Source organism: Guyanagaster necrorhizus (genome assembly GCF_019112545.1).
Source record: "Guyanagaster necrorhizus MCA 3950 unplaced genomic scaffold BT62scaffold_16, whole genome shotgun sequence".
NCBI lineage: Eukaryota > Fungi > Basidiomycota > Agaricomycetes > Agaricales > Physalacriaceae > Guyanagaster > Guyanagaster necrorhizus.
Window position 1 is genome coordinate 415115 of NW_025064895.1, and position 19370 is coordinate 434484.

Below are 19370 nucleotides of genomic sequence, written 5' to 3' on the forward strand. Positions count from 1 at the left end.
TCCCACAAGTATGATAATGATAGTGATGATGATTACTATTTAACGAGACCGTGAATTGGAGTACATATTATTGTTTTAACCGTTTGAGCTAGTACTCTTGAATAGTAGTGAGTGTAATCTAGGTGGCTCTACTGGTAATCATTTAATTTACATAAATGCCCTCTCCTCTGGTGCCTCTCGGAAAGTGTACATGTTATCAACGAAGCTGTCCCACGAAGCCTCAGACAAGATGGGTGCCTTTGCATAAGGAGCGACGCCCATTCCGTCAACCCATTCGTTCATGTGGGGGAAGGCAGAGGTTATGGCGGCATTTTCCATGTCGGCGATACGCGCGCGAGTGAGCAAGCCGGCCTCCAGGTACCAACCAATATCCTTCTTGATTGCAAACACCTCATAGATATCTGCAAGGATCTGGGGTACATGTTCAGTGACAGCAGATTCGTGTGCCATACGGTGTCCAATGGCCTCGACGAGATCCTTGGATCGCGGAAGGATGTAATCAGCGTATTGCGTGCTGCGAGGACCATACTTCTTGGCAAGGGCGCGGCACTCCTCGAATACACCCTTTTCGTCTGAGACATGTAATGTTAGTCCGATTCAACGGAGATAGATTGGACACTACTCACGCTGGGCGAGGAGGCTATGGGGGTAGAGGGGAGCAGGGACGGCGTAACGGCCCTGGAGCAGTTCCGAAGCAAGGCCTAAGAGAATGGGAGTCAAGCCGAAGAAAATAGTATATGATACAAAGCTACTCACGGATAGATAAAACAAGGACATCGCCCTCGGCTATAACGATACCTCTCATCTCTGCCTAAAAACATGCGTCAACGAGAGTTGGTTTGTCCGGAGAGGAAAACCCACGAATTGCGTGACAATCTGGTTATAGTCAAAGAGACCCTGGGCACCGAGACGCTCAGAGAGGTTGAAGTGAGTTGCTTGGGCATGTTCCATGACAACAGCCTTGTAGATAGTTGTGATAGCATGACGAGCCTGGTGGCTAGCGACAGGGTCAGTGAAGTACTTGATGGCGTGCTTGGTTAGGGCCTGAATGACATATGTTTGAGCAACAGCTGTGAAGATTGGGATCTGCTGGGTGCGGAATGAAATAATGGGAACAGGATTGGGCGCTCCAACTTTGCGACGGAGGGAGTACTTGTAAGCAATATGTGCAGCAATTTGGGTAGCAGGGAGAGCGAGAGAAGCGAGAGCGAGCGTGCCGACGGAGATACGCCAAATGGCGACCAAGAAGTCGTCGTGGGTGGATGGTTTGTCTCCTACGGGGCCAAGGAGGGCGGTGGAAGGGAGTTTGACGTTGTTGAAGTGGGTGATGGCGTGGTTGACGGGAGTCGCACCATGACGAGTGGGGATCAGTCTGATAAATGGACAATGAAATTGGAATGTGCAAAAGGAAAAAAAAAAAAGAAAAAGAAACTTTACTTGGCGGTGATGTTCTTGCACATATGGACACCATCGTTCAACTGGACGACAAAGGGCCGGATACCGCGTTTTTCACCACCGACGATGAGTTGAGACCAGACAACGGCATAACAAGGCTTGCCGAGGACGGGCACGGTGGGGGGCATATACTTGGATGCAAATCGGTTTGGAGAGTTAAGAATGAATGTACCATCCGGTTGTAGGGTAGCAGTCGTTTCCAAGTTTGTGGCATCAAGGCCATGTCCAGCTTCGGTCAGAAGGAACTGGCCACTTCAAATATAGCTTGTTAGAGAATGCATTTGATCTAAAAATAGAGAAACATACATTGCCTTGCAATCCATCATATCCTTGCAGAGAGCCTGGAGTTCTGGACGGTCCTGAGCATAGGATCCAATGGTGCCGACAGCCAAGTTGAGGTGGATGGTCATGATGGTGATTGAAGAACCGTCATGCCAGGCAATAGGGTCATTGTGAATCTTCCAAAACTTGGGGGTGAGGTTGATGATGTCCTCAAAGGTAAGCCCTGCCGAGATGTTAATGGTATGTTGTGTTGTAAAAAAGAGACATTTGCTCACCCCAAGTCTTCCAGATGAGCTCTGCACGCTTGTACGCATTGTCGGACAAGGCAAGCGCGTTGTTGCGCGAGTTGGCGTTCGCACCGGCGGCCTTGAAGACGTCGACGGAGAGGAGAGATTCAGATGGCCAGTTATGAGAGAAGGACATTGCTGGAAGTATGGAAGAGAGCTGCTTGTCGTGAGAGGCTTGATGACAACAAGTGCATGCCCTTGCCTTTAATACCAAGAAGCAGGTAGCATCGATGTCAGTTACGTAGCAGCCTGATTTGGCACAGAGTTCTCCATATCGTTATTGGACCAGTCCAGAACAGAATAAAGACTATCAGCGCCCGGGGAAAAAAACAACACCTGTGCCACGGTGCGCACCCGTGGTTTACTCTGACCGCCGCTGCCCAGCGGTTAATGACAGCGGATCAGCGTTAAGGGGACACGGAATGATAGCATTTTTTTTGTATGTTCTCCCAGCAATCAATCTCTAAAAAAAATGAGGCTCTTGGACGCGAATACTGGCCACGTTCGCGTCTTCGGTGGATGGTGATTGAGGGTGGCTTTAATCACGTGGCGGCTTCAGAGTACGTGAACTGGCTGACGTCATGATCATCACTCATTGGTAAATCTTATATAAGGAAGGTTATATTCCGATATCGGATTGAACCGACTTGGAATAATTGCCGATCCAATTCTTGGCTTGTCCGCTGAATACGCAGCGATTTCGAAGTCGGTAGAACTTTGGAAGTGTAGGAAGCTTCAAATTGAATTCAATGAGGTTCGTTACAGCTACCATCATTCGTATTCTTTACTCCTTCACTTCTTCCAGCGGCACCGATTACATTCGAGTCAAGGACCTGCTCGTCAATGCCTACCTGTCTTCAGGCGCTCGGTGGCCACCAAAGGAGCCAGGCAAACCGACTCTGCAGCCTATTTTTATCACGATATCCATACCATATGATATCAAAAAAGCAGCGGACAACGATGACCTCGAAAACAGCATAAGTTACTCGGCTCTGGCATCTACGGTAAGGGCTGCCCTCAGCCCCGACCCATCAGCGGAATTCACCCCAGTGTTTGACTCCTTGGAGTCTGTCGGCTGCTGCATCTATGATCTCCTTCTTTCCGAATCCCCCTACCGCTCCATTTTGCACCAGATACAGCTAAAAATCTCCCAGACTAAACCTCCACTGCACTGCCACGCTGTCGTCGTCGAATCAAGTGCAACACAAAGCACGGATTCGTGGTACCTGGATCGGATCAGATACCTCTGCGAAAATATAGAATGCCATGCGATCATTGGGGTGAATCCTGCCGAAAGGCTTGAAAGGCAGCTTGTCCGCTTGAATGTCTCGATTGATCACCCGGGTTATTGTCCAGGGTCGGGAAAATCTTTGGATTTCAGATCGCTGATACGACGTCTGTATGAGGTGCGTGAGTATGCAGCTCCTACAAGATTCGTTCGACGTATATCATCAATCCTCTTTAGAATGTGGGAAAGACAGAATTTCTAACATTAGAAGCATTGGCGTCCTACACAGCGTTAGAAAGTCTAAAAGAATTGCGGCTCTTCCTTCAAAGCGACCTCGCTCCATCAATTAACGTCAAGGCCGCAAAGCCTTATGCTCTGGTCTTCGCTAGTGCTTCTGAAATCGAAGTCTGTCGGACATTTTCCGATTACCCTTCCGAGTTCAAGACGGACAGGGTAAAACATCAGGTTTGCTGAAAGCTCAGCATGGCTGCGTCCTCTAATGTTTACCCTAGTCACTGGACGTACCCTCGCTGTCTACTGCGGTCATCGCGTTCGGCTCAAACCTTGGGGATCGTTTTTTCAATATTGAGCTCGCCCTTCGATTACTCGAAGTACCAAAATACTACTCCCTTCAAAATGCCCACGCAGTTGTGGATATTCTCGACACCAGTTTCTTGTATGAAAGCGCACCGATGTATGTCACAGATCAGCCTGCGTTCATTAATGGTGCCTGCATCGTGAGTACCAGTCGTCCATCCATTTTTCATTTTTCCGAATATATATAGATTCAAACCAATCTCCTGCCTTTGGAACTTTTGGGCCTCCTTAAAAAAATAGAAGCCACTGTCGGAAGAGTACCTTCCATTCGAAACGGCCCTCGAGCAGTGGACCTTGACATTATTCTCTATAGCGACCTCGTCATCGATACTAGACCCCTTCATCAACGGCAAACCGATGAATATTTAGAGGGAAGTTTAGTGATTCCCCATCCACGAATGTGTGAAAGGGAGTTCGTTCTCCGACCCTTAAAAGAGTACGTCATTAGATCGTCTCTCGTCCCGTCACGTCACTTATCCGTTCCGTAGCATGATTCCCGACAACATACATCCGATCATTGGGAAATCAATAGCCACGCTCTTGGATGAAGCACTATCGACATTCCCTGTGCCAGAGTTCCCAATGCAGAAGGTTATACCTTTTCCGAGATACCCGCTATCCTCGGATAGCAAGGCGCTCTTGACCAACGTCCCCCCTGTACCTTCTAATCTTACATACTGGGCATTTCCCTGCTCACCTGGCTCTCCGTCCTTCCAAACACGACTCATGGCCATCCTTAACTCAACGCCGGACTCATTCTCCGACGGATCAGTTCACAATACGCTCTCTACCGCGCTGGACTGTGCACGCCATGCTACACAATCAGGCGCAGATATCATAGATATTGGCGGCTATTCGACGAGACCGGGCGCTGCATTCGTTAGCGTTGCGGACGAGATTGCAAGAGTTTCACCGGTTATTTCTGCCATCAGAAAATCCGAGACAGATGAAATGCTCCGCGATGTGCTTATTAGCGTGGATACATTCCGCTGGCAAGTTGCAAGGTCCGCAATTAGTTCTGGGGCAAACTGCATCAACGACGTGTATTCATTCACCGGTCCATCATGTTATCCGTATCCTTCCGACGATGCTATGGAACAAACTATTGCCCGACAATATATCACTGAATTGAAGAAGCTGACCAGGGAATTTGCCGTTCCTGTGGTGTTGATGCATTCTAGGGCTGAAGCAGGGGCCAATAAGAATTACGGCGATTATTCATACGCCGGATCAAAAAATTCGGTGGTTGAGGGCGTTCGCGTCGAGCTCGGAATAAAAGTCGATGATATCGTGAAAGGGAAGGGAGGGATAAGAAGATGGCTCGTTATCATTGACCCCGGCGTTGGATTCAGCAAGACCGTCGACGGAAACCTGCAAGTCCTCCGGGATTCATCATCTATAACGGATGATATCTATATTGGATCTAGTTCGTCTTCCTATAGTCTTCAATTTTTATCAGTGCCTTTACCTTCAAAGATAGAATCAGACCGAAGGCGTAACCCCCTCGCAGGCTTTCCTTTTCTCATTGGTGCATCAAGGAAGTCATTCCTAGGCACCATACTTGAGGGTGGAAATGGAAGAACCACTCAGCCTAAGGAACGAGGCTGGGCCACGGCCGCGACCGTTGCCTGTGCTGTTCAACAAGGCGCTTGTGCTGTTCGAGTACATGACATTTCAGAAATGGCGGATGTTCTTCGGGTGGCGAATTTATTGTGGCGGTCGCATTAACAGCGATACTACCGTTCCTGTATGCACTTACCGCATTCTTATAGATAGCTGTCTTCAATTGGCCGACTATCAGGCCATCCGCCACGGCCTCGACTACAATTACAAGGGGACTCTCGCAACGTCGATACCGTTCGGCGTGTTTCTATCATCTGTTTTTTTTTCTTATTCGTCTCGGTTAACTCGGTAGAACATTGGTATGGAAAACCTACCGAAAACAAAGCATAGCGGCTGCTCCGTTGGCCGAAATATGTGGCCATCGCGCTCAAGCTTCTCCATGAGGGCTCAGAGGAGTCTTCAGGGGGGTCTATACGACGAAATTCGGTATCAATAAGGCTACGTGCCTGTTACGTGATTATTTGGAGCCTGATTATATTATTATAAGCACGCAGAACATGACCGATACTTATAAGTATCTCTTCTTTCCTTCGATTTTAATGGTTTCCGCTCAGCTGGGACAAATTAGCAATCGTCGTCTCTCTCTCTTAAAGGGCTCCCGAGCACGACGTGACGGAGGTGCTTACATGCACTGGCATTTTGGTACTACGGTTTTCCTTTTCCTGTTTTCATTTTTTGCTCGAACGGGTCAAAGCGAACAGGCAGGTTAAAGATTTCGCCGTCCATAGACGCCTGTGTGTTGTCAATGGCCCATAATGGTATCCCTTCTTTGAATACAGGGCAACATCCATGTCATACGGTGAGTATGCCAATGCCATTAATATCAGCAAAGCAATCTCTAAATACCCTCCGTACGTTCTGCTCTGACATTGGTAGTGTACGACATTTTGATATCCTTTGAGCAGGAGGCGCGTTTGACGCCCACCTTGTCTGCAACTTGTTGACTGCTATTTTGTGTTCAGGTTGAACTTGTGTGGAGGTATATAATGTTCAGGTATTACGATGGAGACATCCTTTTGATTCGCCTGCAAACAGATCCCAGTGGTCATCTTCCAACACACACTATTTCTTGGCAAGATATCACGCAATCGTCTACTTCGTTTCCGAAGTTCTGTTTCTCAATACGTCGGCATTCATTTCAGTGTCACTGCATGGGGTAAGTCAGTACTATGCTAACTTGATTCAATTATTCCAAACAGCTAAATTGCAGTGAATATATCTGAGGAACCAAGTAATGAGGTATGCTAAAATCACCCTTCATCAGTCATTACTTCTTTCACTGACGATATTGCGTTCCAGTTGTTTGTAGCTTTTTATTCATGCCTCGTACTCGTATGTCATTGTTGACTACCAGGTGTCGTTTATATTGCTATTGGTTGTTCCTGTGTGACTGAAGGACGTCTTCATAAGCCCAGCCTCACGTTTATCTTGACAGTGCCGATCCTTCAACATACATCTTCATTCTTGACATCATTCTATTATTTCGCGTCTACGCCTTGTATAACCGAAATAAATTTCGTGCGTATATGTGGTTTTATTATGCGCATATCTGGCGCATATCTGGCGCATATCCTGATTGCTTTTTCCCTCGGCAGTTTTTATCTTCCTCTCGCTCTGTACTGTTGGTGCGTAAATTTGTACTACAAAGGGCGAGATGACCATAAGCCTCTTGCCAGGATCCACAGCGGTGATTTGACCTAGAATTTTGGCTTGGGTGATCCTTTGGTGCTTATATCTTTATAGGCTGCCCTGTGGGCTTTCAGTGTCGTGTGTCGACATGGTGCGACAGCTATGGCTGCTCCTTGGAGGGCCTGTAGGTCTATGGCATCAAATATGATGTACGGTATTGCCGCATAGTCAGTCAATCTCACCATCATTCCTTCCGTCCAGTGTTACAACTTGTCATACAGCGCTCCCCGCTTCTCATTATCAGGTATGTTTCACCAGTCTGCGTTCATGCAATAGTAAACAACTCTTCAGTACTATTTCTGGCTTTGATGGTGACCAAGTTTTGTTAGAGTCTGGATCTATAATAAGAGTAACTCAGTCTCGGTACGCAAAGTTTTGGCGAACATATTACACCATATGCGGCCGCACCTGTGATCCAAGAACAATAATGACTCGGATGAAACAGATTTCACCGCTGTTGACAGCGTTCGTTGAAGATGGATGCATATTTTTTGTCATGTATTGGTTACGCGGCTTCTGTTTCAAATAACAATGTAATGCTGACCTTCGTTTCAGAATTACATGTGAGCAATTGTTTCTGAGAAGACAGATGCCAAGTTAACTTGGTAGTTGCACTAATGCTACGCATAGCCACGGATTTCTTTATGCATGGTCCCATCCATGATATATTTCTTCCGTATGTATCTTTATAGTCATCGAGTAGCTTGGAAAGTTGACGGAATCATATAGGTGGTCCATCGTTTGCTATTATTATGTCGTACATCTCCAACATGTCCTGCTGACGTATATATCTCCAGGGATCAAACCTTAGGTAGTGTTCCGTTTGTTATTGTAGACACGGCCGACCTACTTGGGGTGATGGCATTTTTATCGTGCTGACTACCATTGTTCCCACTCAAAACGCAACCCAATATAACCTGTCGGCCATTCAACGCGACGTGCTGAAACAAAGTCTGTAGGCCGTCCTCCGCCGTATCCTGTGTAACCTTGAATGACAAGTTCGAGATTGTATGAGTAGCCCCTTTACCTTCAAATTCTTTCTCCAGGCCCATAATCTGATGGGGACTAGATGAACAAGTACAAAAATTGTCAGCACGCACGCGACGTGTAGCCTAAAAGTTTCAGGGACAGGCTCGTCGTAGAGCGTTCGACTGCGCCATGTAAAGTATTTAATTCGTCATTCGTATTCATGCATTGGCTTGGGAATGTACTGTCGAGCTACGGTCGGTACATGAACGCGCAGAGACCGGTAGTCACCATGGAATAATCCAGGTGTGGCCATGTAGGAGATGAAATGACGTATACATCGCTTACAGAACCATATCCAATCAAAATTAACACTGAAAAAAGGACACCGAGTAAAGTTCCCCAAGCTTGTTGAACGAGACACGTGTAACCCGACCCTTTTCCCTACGGACTCTTTCGTTTACCTGTACTCCTATGCTTCAACCCGACAGTATATATACCTGGTAGTTATATCCGCATCCTCAGTCGTTTCACTATTACTGTGCCGACTGAGGTATGCTTTACTTAACTCATATACCATACATACTTTACTCACTCGTTTCCTTAGTTCTAACTACATTGTTCATCTTACTTTAGGTATGGTATCATATCAATACAGTCGTTTCACTATTACTGCGCCGACTGAGTTCCAACTACGTTGTTCATCTTACTTTAAAGCTTCCCCAGCAACGAGGGGCTCATCAACGTCCTAGGATGAGAACCACCACAAATTCGCAGCACAAAATTCTCCACATCTTCATAGACGTTACATTTCCCTTTTCACACTGCAAAGATAATGCGATTGAAAACCCTTCCAGAATTGTCCTAGCTAACTTTTAAGCGTACGTGATCGTGATGGACACGTGGTAATGGTGATAATATTATTGTTTCAAATCAGTTTTTTTTTTTTTCAGTACCCACGACCGCGCGTACGGCTATAGGATACCAGACAGATGCACCAAGTCCTGTTCATCGACGAAATTCTTCAAGAAATATTTCATTGGTGCTCTGTTCTGGAGGTCAATGTCCTATCTCAAGCAGCCAGAACGTGTCAAGCGTGGAAGGAGCCTGCCCTAGATGCGCTGTACAGACAACTTCCGTCGATAGAGCCATTATGGTCCCTTTTACCATCCTTGAAAGGAGGAGAGGAGGTCGGTGGTACTTTCTACGCATTGCAGCAAACCCATTAATAGTTTACAGGCGAACATACCTTCAGATGAACTTCAGGTTTTCCGCTCCTACGCCCGGCGCGTCAGACACATAACTCATACCACTCGCAGTACCAAAATCCTCCAAAATCCATCGAGTTGTGCCACTCTTTGTAGCAGGAACAGCTACATATTTCCTAATTTAATAACCGCGAAGTTCAGGCTGTCCAAAAGCAGCCCGCATCCTTCTTTCTGCCTTTCACCTCGACTCCGAGAGCTTCAATTGGATGTAGGATTCTCAGCCAAAGATTCAAGCTCGGGAGGGCTTGAATATCTTCGGGAAATTTCTATCGTTGCTTGTTACCTACAAAGCCTCACGTTTCGGGGTTTGGTACCGGACCAGTTTGACAATATAATTCGGTCCATGTCAACCCTTCATACCCTCTTGTTACGCACTGGAAGATCGGTTACAGCGGATATCATAGCTTCTATCTCTACGCTACCTCATCTTAATTACCTTGAGCTCCATGCTCAACATCTGGAACCTTTCCAGATCGAGGATACCTGGCGCTCTGCCTCCGGACCATTACGCTTCCCTGTCCTGCAAAATTTGCGTCTGCGTTCTACTCCCGACTTTGCCATCCTCGTTCTCCAGAATGTGCAATCGACCGCAGTCCACACGCTCAGCCTCGATATCGAAACTCGTGACCAGACCACTCCATTCTGGCGAACCATATTTAATGTCCTGCAGGAGAGGTTTTCTACCTCCCTGGAACATGTGTCCATCACGCACCATTTAGAACTAGATCATGATATACCCTTAGACATAGACCTCATAAACACCATCGACTTCGCTGCCTTACGCTCTCTTTCCCGCTTACGGGATCTTCGACGCCTTCACTTTGACACGACAGTACCTATGGACATAGGTACTGAGGATGTCATCCAGATGGTGACATGGTGGCCGAACCTCAAACATTTGGAGATGTGGTCCGAGAGCGTGGTGGATTGTGACGAGAATCCTCGTCGTCTCAACCCCGGTTCCACTTCCAGGCTCACCTTAGATGTACTTCCCGTCATCTCTGCATCACTCCCAAAATTAGAATTTGTCGCCCTCCCTGTAGATACCTCTGGTATTACGGAGGAGATTGTTTCCGGTTTGCAAGTTCCCGGCCACCGCAATTTGCAAGGAATATCATTCTCCTATCCTCATGCACCCGACACGACTCTGCTGCCACAGTATCTTCGTAAAATATTCCCCGCTCTTCGGCAGGTCGGACGTGTATCTGGACATGATAGGCTATGGGAATCGGTGGTTACTGAAGCGTGCGACCACACACGATCCGCCTTATGATAGATTTTTCGTCATAGACGATGGTTATTACTTAGATGAAGATGCATAGACGCACTATATACAAGTTGTTCAAACTGATCTCTATGGTACATCTATTTATCTAATACAGCAGATATACCCATTTTACGTGCCGTGGCATAGGGCCAGATATTATACCGCCGACTGTCGAATTCCTTGAGATATTCCTCCTCCCAGATGGGAAGCATGCTGGAAGTTATACCACTTCTAGCTGCAGCTTCTACTGGGTTGCGGAAAAATTCCTAGCATACGATGAGCCAACGCCCGGTGCTCCAGGGATATTTTTGAACCTTCATATCTAGGTTCATGATGACGCCTATTTCTTCCCCGTTTTTCAAGTCTCGACCACTCAAGTTGATGGGGCTGAAGTAGCTCTGCGCAGATACATGGAAAAGGCCACTTGCTCCAGCAACATCTGGTTTATCGGTCGGTAGACTGGGCTTCGTGTGATGTTACCTATTAACCACCCTGCATAAAAGGAATTACCAGGCTGTAGATTGTGGCATTGTCGCTGTTCGTTAATCGCGGGGTTATAAATAAACGGAACGAGGGGACGTCTGTCTTCGTCGAAGGCAAACCAGTCGCCGTCGCCAAGAAGTAGGAGACCACCTAGATAATGTGTAGACGTCAAAGACCGTAACGCCTAAGAACTTGACGGCAAACTGCCACAGGCATACCTGTCTTCAGAGCATTGGCAATAACGGGTATAAGGCCTAGAACGGAATGAATCACATCAGAAGTAGCGTGTAGGCTTTCTGGCAAAAATTCTGCCAATTCTCACTGAATGAATCTAGGGCAAAGGGTCATTTCCGAAGTGTGGTGAAATATCCTGTGCGATTCGTACCGAAAATCTTTTGGTGCATCACTAATTCCACTGCACGCGAGGAAATGGAATTTCTATCGAGATTGAACACGACGCACCCATACGTCTTTAGCTTCCGGGAACAGCCATTTCCATTGCCCTAAAAAGTAAGTACATTTTCCGATTAGTACTGAGTTATCGCAGCTGGTAAGAATCAAGCAGACCAAATAGCGGATCCTCAGCCAAGGTCAGCGATAGCCGATGTGCACTCCCTTATGATATTTTGCAGATCATCGGAAATGAAGGTGGGGGTACAAACCACCGATCATAAAACACCAGAGTCAATGCTGCAACCCGAGCCTCTAAAGAAGGATATGTGGAAACTTGCGAATATGGAGGAGATTGGAGCCGACGTTCGTTTTCACCATACCTGTGGGAAGTTGGTACAACTGTGTCGAGGTCAGCGAGAGTACACGTGCAGCATATTGAAACACCTTCAGTACACGTTGGTCTCGATTGCTCGTCCTGGTAGCGATGTCTCAAAGGTGCGAAATAAAAAGGGCATGCAATCATTAAATACTGTAGATTCATGACATGACCCCTTGGGGATTACCCAGCTAGACGGCATTCTATTCACTCAAAGGGAAAAGAACATACAAGTCTCCATCTGGTCGAGGGCTTGAGAACATGAAAGGCAGGCATAAATATGGGGGCATCAAATGGCTATCAAGGTGGTCAAGCAGTTCATTGACATGGGAGAACAAGGCAGTACGATAATGCATAAGATCTGACAACACTTCCACCTAGCTCTCAGTTGCACCTTTAAACAGGAGGCTTCGTTCCAGCCTCAAATGTGTAAGTCAAACCGCACTTGCCGCAATACTGACGGTCCTTGTGGAAAGCCATCTACAAGCCCAATATTAGCATACAACGCCGAGGATAAAGAGATGATCACTTACGAAGATGCCAGCACCACACTCGGCGGTGGGGCACTCACGACGGAGTCGTTTAATTTTGCCGTCGGAGTCGACCTTGTAGTACTTTAAGATGGACATCTTGACCTTCTTGCGTTTGTGTTTAATCTTCTTGGGGGTCTAGATAAGGCGAATATTGGGTCCACAATCACGCGCGAAAGAAAGACAAGGACTACATACGTTGTAGGTCTTCTTCTTGCGCTTCTTTGCACCACCACGGAGACGTAACACCAAGTGCAGTGTCGATTCCTTCTGGATGTTGTAGTCGCTCAAGGTGCGGCCATCCTCGAGCTGCTTGCCAGCGAAAATAAGACGCTGCTGGTCAGGAGGGATACTAGCAACCGCCATCAGTGATTATGACATGCCGAAGGAAAGGAATACGCACCCCTCCTTGTCCTGGATTTTGGCCTTGACATTGTCGATAGTGTCAGAGGACTCCACCTCGAGGGTGATCGTTTTGCCCGTAAGGCTAAGGTGAATTTCTCAGTGATACCCACAACAACAACGGAAGAATACTGACGTCTTTACGAAGATTTGCATCTTGACGGACACCCTTGTCTCTCCAACGATGTGAACGGTGGAATCGTCAACAAAAGCAGAACCGAATGTAGTTGATGACAAAAATTGAGCGAGACAGCTTTCCGTCCTGTAGCTGATTTAGGTTCAGGCTCCGATTCGGAATAATCCGGATTAGCTCCGGCCTCGGCTTCAATCGGCAAAATCTACATAGAATCTTTGCCGAAGCCATGTCTCTTAAAGGCACATCGTCATGAATGCATCTAGACATCTTGAAAATTACCCAAATTTCCACCCGAGTCTCATCCCCAGAATTTTGGACGAACATTTTTCATCTGGACATGTTATCCCTGGCCTCAATGCTATGATGTACGAACATATTTAGCCATTCACTTCATGTAGGACAGCCTATTTACATGGATGTGTCAGTCGCCTCGGCCTTCAGTGACAATCCAGTTGGTACTCGGCAGGAGCTGCGTTTCATTACATAAAGCTCCAGCAAGCTCTGCGTGAATTTGTGACCTTGAAGAACAGAAGCTTATTAATATTTCTTCCTCGATCATATTTATTCTCGACATTCTTCAAGTCTGCCACCATTGAATGTCGTTCGGGTATGTTCTACTTCTCTGGTGTTAGCTTGAGTATCACATATTAAATGATGGTTGTTACAGTCCTCGAAGTTCGAAGCCTCAAGGACGCTACTTAATCCTCCTCTTTGCTGTTAAAGCCTGCAATATGATGGTGTGTTTTGTGGGACATGCGATTTCCTTTACTATTCCCCGTTTGATCACCGTGTTTACGAAGATTTTAACACCCGCTTTAAGATTTGTCCATCATGAGTCTTTTTTGGTAACCTTTCTCTCTACTTTAATGCTGAACTTCTGCTGAGACTGCGATGATATGGATGCACGAATTTGCAACTTTTTCAAAACTTTTTGATTCTACTGCCATCGTTAATAGGCAGTGGAGTCTGCTCCAGGTTCTGGGATGTGTATCAATCGATGACCATAAGACTATCTGGCCCAACAAATTGTCTGTCTTGAAACAATATGAAATATTACCTAGTCTTCGTATATGAATCCTAATAAGATTCCGTGATGAGCACTGGAATTTGAAAACTGCGTGAAAAAGGGGCCTCGGGTATAGCCACGTGATCGTGGCTGGTCACGTCTTCTACCACCAACCTCGACCGGCACCTCCAATATTCTATGAAAATACATACATATCCCATCCCAGTCTCTCGCTCCTTGAATCTGAAATCCTTTTGGAATGACAAATTGGCGACCAACATAAAGCAGGTCGCTAGCAAAGCCAAAACTTTATCAGCAGAACCTAATGAGCTGCGACTCAGAGAACTGGAAGAGAAAATGAGGCTGGTTCTGACATCGCTCAAGGCATCTATATGGAGCATCATCAATGAGCAGCCTGAATAGGAATCCACCGTACGCCTCCTCGAGCTGGCCTTCCAGCTTACCGATGTCGATAAATAGGACTTGGATTGTGCGCCTTTTGTTACATCTCATACAAACTGTTAACAGATCAGTAATCAATCCCACAAAGCATCACGTCCGGAACGGAATATTGCCACATTAGTTTGAATTGGACCGGGATCTGACGTACGCCTGTTTTGTAGTTCTGTCCTATCTGCTTTTTATCTCATTGTATTCGGTATTGATGTCTTTAGGACATTAATTAAGCTAGGGCCGGAATCGCTTAACACTGTTTTTATGAGGATACCGCGCCAATGAATCATCGTCCTATATCAGCTGCATGAAATGCTACTTTGAAAACTATTGTAGAACGGCAGAAGGTCCACAGTTATGCAGTGTGAAGGTCTTTACTTATCATTCTCCAATGCCTAGCCCTTGGTCTACCATCAGAAAATACCCAATGCACGTCCTCACCTTGAGAAGGCTTCTGAAATTTATTCGAAAGAGCTCATCTCAACAGTACGCGCTGAGATTATTCTCATGGACACTTCGATGGAGTCACCGCCGGCAGAAGGGACATGTGGAATCCTCTATCATCTAAAATGCTCCTGCAGACACTTGCTTGCACCTTTCATCAGTGCTAAAGGAAAGGCTTTAGTTTGCTTGTCTCCATCTCGTTCAAGTTGACAGATGAGTCAAATATATGCCATGATGCTGATTCTTCCTAGGCCTTTACCACACTATCTGCTCGCGATGGGTCTATCACTGCCAAATACCTATTGATCGGCGCACATCGGACTGAACTCTCGGTCCCTGACTACCGTGGACAATTCAAGATGTCGTATTGTGATGCCTACGTCCGCGTTACGATGTTTCGGACATAAAGCCAAGTACCGGGAACGTTGCGTCTTTGGATGGATCCAGCTTCCATGAGGCTCCCCTCTTTATCTGCTGCTTACTAAATTCTCTTAGGACAGCACACCATAGTTGGCCAACATGTTAATCGATCGAGAATGGTCCGTGTTGCTGTTTTTCAGAGAGAATTCTTCCTAATATTTTCTTTGCAGTTATATTTTCTATCTCTATCACCAAATATGCAGTAGCCCAATGGTCCAGCTGTCTATTGTATACCACCACAATGGTCTTATAACCTCTTATCGACTTACGAACCGAAGTCTTCATGGTAGCCTCATCAGTTAAGACGGCCATAACAAGACTTAGACTACAACGGAAAAGGCGCAGCTGAGTGTAGCATACGAACATGCATATACGGTGAATAAATTTTACCCTCTATGTATGCCTTTCTACTATCCCTTTGACGGCTTACTAACCCTCGTCCAGGCGATGCATTCTGCGGAGAAGTGTGTACGTATACGCACAACCTGAATGGAGTGACTCAATGATCATAGCCATTCAGCCTGTGTACTGTATTCATCTTATCATCTTTCTTTCTTTTAAAAGAAGTTTTACCTTGTCCGGAGGAATCTAGATATGTTTCAAGATAGCGTTCCGAACATCACCTTCGAGTAGGCACATCCAAAAACGCAGACCTAGATGATAATTCTATCCCGCGACGTCGATTGAGAATCATTCGATCCGAGGAGGAGATGAACGGGAGGAGGGATGAGGCCGTTGACCTTGGCGGTAGCGGTGGGCTTTTCATTCCACGTGTGAGAGCCGCCTTTTACGAAAGGCCTTCTTTATAGCCTGTCAAGGTTGTGAACATCGCGGGATATGTGATCACTTCGAAAATAGGCAAAACAGTGACAGTTCCGGTATCAAGTATATTTGATCTCTCACTATTTATATCCTGCTGACAGTACGACAGACTGGATATATTTCAGATCTATATCACAGACACGAAGCGTAAAGTCATCCATGAAGGCCAGACAAATATCAAGCAAAGAGATCGGCAGTGGCAATAAGGCGACGTAGATGTCATTAACAAGCCGAGTTGGGGGGGGGGAGGGGGAAGAGAAAATCAGATCTGTCCTCCTCGAACGTCCAGGTGCTACATCACTTGGAGACGGTCCTGGCAGAGACATTGAAAACCACGCGAAATCAGCTCCTGACCAAAGATCCTGTGTATCAATGATATCCTTCTGAAATGTATACAATCCAAAGTCTTTTATTGACACTATCATTAAACTTCTTCGTCTACATAGCCCGCCATTCACTAGAAAACGATCATGAACATCATGAGAGGGTGTGGGGTAAGGAGCAAGACGGACAAACAGAACAACAGACACAAAAGCACGACGAAAACAAACGGATGCAAAAGGGTGCAAGGAATAGTACGGTGAACAAAGGTATGTAGGGTAGTGAGTCAGAAAACGTGAAACGCGCGAGTGAATGATGGATTAACGGTTCAATGTACTGTAAGTAAAATGAACTGAAAACGCAATGGATTATGCTGAAAAAGGTGGGGATTCGCAAAAAAATGTTCCGTGTTGTCATTATCCGATATGTATAGTGTCGTTTTGCGGTCCGTCTAATGCAGGGTGGGAGCAGGTCAAGGTTGGGGTAAACATTAAGACAGATGACATCAGTTTGATCTCATGCGGCACTATACAAGAAGAGATTGTTTGTCGCCGCAATCTGTTTGAAATTTTGCGCTGTCAGAAACCCGCTGCACGGTAATCAATCATTGAATCAAGACTCACAGCGATAGTGTTTTCCCTCGGGTGCCAGCTCGCATGCAGGATCTTCTTATTGAAGTCTAATGCCTCGAGCGACATCTGATCCTTGAACCCCCCCGGACGAGTTCCGTTCTTCACTCCAAGCTTTGCCCCAGGCATGGCACCCCCAATCTTCCTCGCCTTGAACGCCGACTTGTCTGCTTGAAGAACGACGTCGCTCAATGTATCTGTATCGTATATCCGGAAATAGTTGTGGTATGACCCAGTCAGCACGTGCCTGTATAACTTGGCATTAACATCACAACTTATCAGAGCACAGTGTGATACGTACTTGTCATCACCACCCCACACACACTCGAACTTGTCGAATATGCAATCATTCTCGTACAGATCACAGAGTTTGCCCCGCAAGTGGTCGTGAATTGGGATCGTCTTCACAGGCCGCGACTCCATATTAACATCCCAGATCTTCAGGGATAAATAGTCTCTTGACAGGATATACCTCCCGTCATGGCTGAATTTGACATCCGAGATGGAGGATATGATTTCCGAAAAGAATGATCGTGTCGTAGGGTCTTCCTCTTCCTCAAAGCCTGATGGCGAGATGCGTTGTCAATCAAACCGAACAACAAAGGAGTTCAAGGCGCTCACATTTGGCATGCCGATCACATAGAGCAGAGTCTCGCATGTCTGCAAGTTTGATGTTGCTTTTTGAACTTGAGTACATGAAGAGGTTGCAGTGTATGGGATGGAACTCCGTGGCTGTGATGACTTCAGTTAGCTCTTCCATGTTGACCGGCTTGATATCCACGATGTCTATAGTATAATTAGGAATACACCCTGGCATAGCAACCATGCCACGTACTGAAACTTTGGTCGCTGATATTCAGGTTCCAAAGGTTAATTCGTAGATCATCAGCAGAAATGTACGTCTCCTGGTCTGAATTCACGGAGATCGAATGTATGTGGTACGCGTGAGCGTTTGAATAGACTTTGCGGGGTACGGCGGCGATGATGTTATCCTGGAGGGCCATCCGAGGCAGTCTGAGATGATTGCGCGCCGTAGGCGCTGGCAGGGATTGCTGGCCGTTATGGTGATTTGACTCTGAGACCACCCGTAATGACTTCTCAAAAACCTTCCACAACTTAATGGTTTTATCTATAAAAGCTAATCAGAGACCAAAGCGGAAGAACTAGACTGAGACGCACCATTTGTTGATAGAAGAAAATGCGCCGAGTTCTGTCGTCTGCACCACTTGATCTTGTTGATCTTCTCTTCGATTTCCAGCGACTTCAAGTAATCGAATTCCGGCTCATGTGACTGGAACTCCGTGTAGAACTTGTATTCGCAGCCCTTTTTCTGTTCGCGGTGGCAGAATCATTACAAGAGGCGATGGAAGCACGATCAGCGAGAAGGCAGAGAAATAGATCTCGTGAGCAGCTTGAGCGTGGAGACGGAAAAAACATACGTACCGATTCATTACGCTCGAAAAGAACCACTCGACCACCCTTGTCGCCTGTAGCGAGATAGTTTCCTGTAGAGTCAAACTCCACGGTTGAGATGATGTCAGCTGAAGTGGCGGCAATCAGTTCGCAGACGATGGCAACGCCCAACCACAGGAAACGGCGTGCGACAGCAGCGGCACGACGCACCTTCTGTAATGTCCTCGATATCGCCCTTGTCACCAAAACACTGAGCGAAACGCCAGCCGCCAGAGCTAAGAGGGTCTTCCATGTCGAGTCGGACGATGAACAGAAGGGAAAAAATAGAATAGAGACAGGAGTATCGGGGGAGATGGTGATGCTCGAGAAGAAAGGTGTGTCGCAGCTGAAGAAGACCGGCTGGATCGCTTGGATGTGGTGTGTGTACTACATAAGGCTCGGTTCTGCATGTGGTCTTGTTGTTTGCTCGTATTTCGCTGTGCCCTCCATCTGACAGCGCCCGTATTTCTCCTTCTTATTCTACATCATCACTAGCAGCAGTCATGGCTATCGCTCCCATCACCGGAATGCTCAGAAAGAGATTTATCGTTGACCTCAGCTGCGCCTTAAGCCTTGCTACTGCTGGCGCTTACACTTTCTGGTATGTCTCGCTTTTTATACCAGCTTTTGCGCGTGTTGACTCAATGATACATAGGTATGGCTATCACTTGAAAGCGGGTGCGCAGACCTTGTCCTGTCGCTTTTGTTTCAATCTTCGTGTTACTGATTGGTCTCTAGTGGAGCACCAAGAGAACTTCTACCTCCAACTGGAGAAGGCGAAGTTGGCAAGTCGTCAGTAGGAGGAGAGGGCAGGTGGGACTATATGTCTAGACCATCGTCC

At 46.6% G+C, this 19370-nt stretch overlaps 9 protein-coding genes across 9 annotated transcripts; 5 read left to right on the forward strand and 4 right to left on the reverse strand.

Moving 5' to 3' along the window:
- Window positions 1-69: 69 nt before the first annotated feature.
- Window positions 70-2389, reverse strand: BT62DRAFT_933404 (acyl-CoA oxidase). The gene is made up of 8 exons (XM_043186552.1): window positions 2230-2389; window positions 2013-2189; window positions 1762-1960; window positions 1438-1707; window positions 862-1372; window positions 757-811; window positions 627-701; window positions 70-572 (listed from the first exon to the last, which is right to left on the reverse strand). The coding sequence occupies exons 2-8, from the start codon at window positions 2158-2160 to the stop codon at window positions 148-150; spliced, it is 1683 nt and encodes a 560-aa protein (XP_043038491.1). The 5' UTR covers window positions 2161-2189; window positions 2230-2389; the 3' UTR covers window positions 70-147.
- A 384-nt stretch (window positions 2390-2773) lies between these two features.
- BT62DRAFT_920768 (Dihydropteroate synthase) lies at window positions 2774-5577 on the forward strand (the record flags this gene model as incomplete). Its single annotated transcript, XM_043184244.1, has 6 exons — window positions 2774-2778; window positions 2830-3430; window positions 3490-3717; window positions 3765-3989; window positions 4038-4285; window positions 4338-5577. 6 exons carry the CDS (start codon window positions 2774-2776, stop codon window positions 5575-5577), a joined length of 2547 nt encoding a protein of 848 aa, XP_043038492.1.
- A 196-nt stretch (window positions 5578-5773) lies between these two features.
- On the forward strand, window positions 5774-7642 carry BT62DRAFT_203924 (uncharacterized protein). Its single transcript, XM_043180038.1, has 10 exons — window positions 5774-5986; window positions 6041-6114; window positions 6174-6271; window positions 6435-6451; window positions 6508-6597; window positions 6908-6990; window positions 7068-7097; window positions 7149-7159; window positions 7216-7405; window positions 7453-7642. The coding sequence occupies exons 1-9, from the start codon at window positions 5970-5972 to the stop codon at window positions 7327-7329; spliced, it is 534 nt and encodes a 177-aa protein (XP_043038493.1). The 5' UTR covers window positions 5774-5969; the 3' UTR covers window positions 7330-7405; window positions 7453-7642.
- Window positions 7643-9086: 1444 nt separating this feature from the next.
- Window positions 9087-10780, forward strand: BT62DRAFT_1077214 (uncharacterized protein). The gene is made up of 2 exons (XM_043179277.1): window positions 9087-9317; window positions 9367-10780. Exons 1-2 carry the CDS (start codon window positions 9120-9122, stop codon window positions 10666-10668), a joined length of 1500 nt encoding a protein of 499 aa, XP_043038494.1. The 5' UTR covers window positions 9087-9119; the 3' UTR covers window positions 10669-10780.
- BT62DRAFT_204226 (uncharacterized protein) lies at window positions 10715-11461 on the reverse strand. The gene is made up of 4 exons (XM_043180040.1): window positions 11364-11461; window positions 11173-11295; window positions 10977-11121; window positions 10715-10928 (listed from the first exon to the last, which is right to left on the reverse strand). The coding sequence occupies exons 2-4, from the start codon at window positions 11190-11192 to the stop codon at window positions 10761-10763; spliced, it is 333 nt and encodes a 110-aa protein (XP_043038495.1). The 5' UTR covers window positions 11193-11295; window positions 11364-11461; the 3' UTR covers window positions 10715-10760.
- A 658-nt stretch (window positions 11462-12119) lies between these two features.
- BT62DRAFT_970196 (ubiquitin-domain-containing protein) lies at window positions 12120-13054 on the reverse strand. Its single transcript, XM_043188975.1, has 5 exons — window positions 12983-13054; window positions 12848-12931; window positions 12643-12796; window positions 12448-12582; window positions 12120-12394 (listed from the first exon to the last, which is right to left on the reverse strand). Exons 1-5 carry the CDS (start codon window positions 13000-13002, stop codon window positions 12311-12313), a joined length of 477 nt encoding a protein of 158 aa, XP_043038496.1. The 5' UTR covers window positions 13003-13054; the 3' UTR covers window positions 12120-12310.
- A 418-nt stretch (window positions 13055-13472) lies between these two features.
- Window positions 13473-13964, forward strand: BT62DRAFT_204175 (uncharacterized protein). Its single transcript, XM_043180039.1, has 2 exons — window positions 13473-13589; window positions 13650-13964. The coding sequence occupies exons 1-2, from the start codon at window positions 13579-13581 to the stop codon at window positions 13864-13866; spliced, it is 228 nt and encodes a 75-aa protein (XP_043038497.1). The 5' UTR covers window positions 13473-13578; the 3' UTR covers window positions 13867-13964.
- Window positions 13965-16784: 2820 nt separating this feature from the next.
- BT62DRAFT_933413 (protein phosphatase 2A regulatory subunit PR55) lies at window positions 16785-18831 on the reverse strand. Its single transcript, XM_043186553.1, has 8 exons — window positions 18701-18831; window positions 18521-18618; window positions 18257-18407; window positions 17913-18206; window positions 17699-17863; window positions 17379-17640; window positions 17072-17324; window positions 16785-17006 (listed from the first exon to the last, which is right to left on the reverse strand). Exons 1-8 carry the CDS (start codon window positions 18780-18782, stop codon window positions 16965-16967), a joined length of 1347 nt encoding a protein of 448 aa, XP_043038498.1. The 5' UTR covers window positions 18783-18831; the 3' UTR covers window positions 16785-16964.
- A 201-nt stretch (window positions 18832-19032) lies between these two features.
- Window positions 19033-19329, forward strand: BT62DRAFT_1077217 (uncharacterized protein; the record flags this gene model as incomplete). Its single annotated transcript, XM_043179278.1, has 2 exons — window positions 19033-19130; window positions 19185-19329. The coding sequence occupies 2 exons, from the start codon at window positions 19033-19035 to the stop codon at window positions 19327-19329; spliced, it is 243 nt and encodes an 80-aa protein (XP_043038499.1).
- Between the last annotated feature and the right edge of the window lie 41 nt (window positions 19330-19370).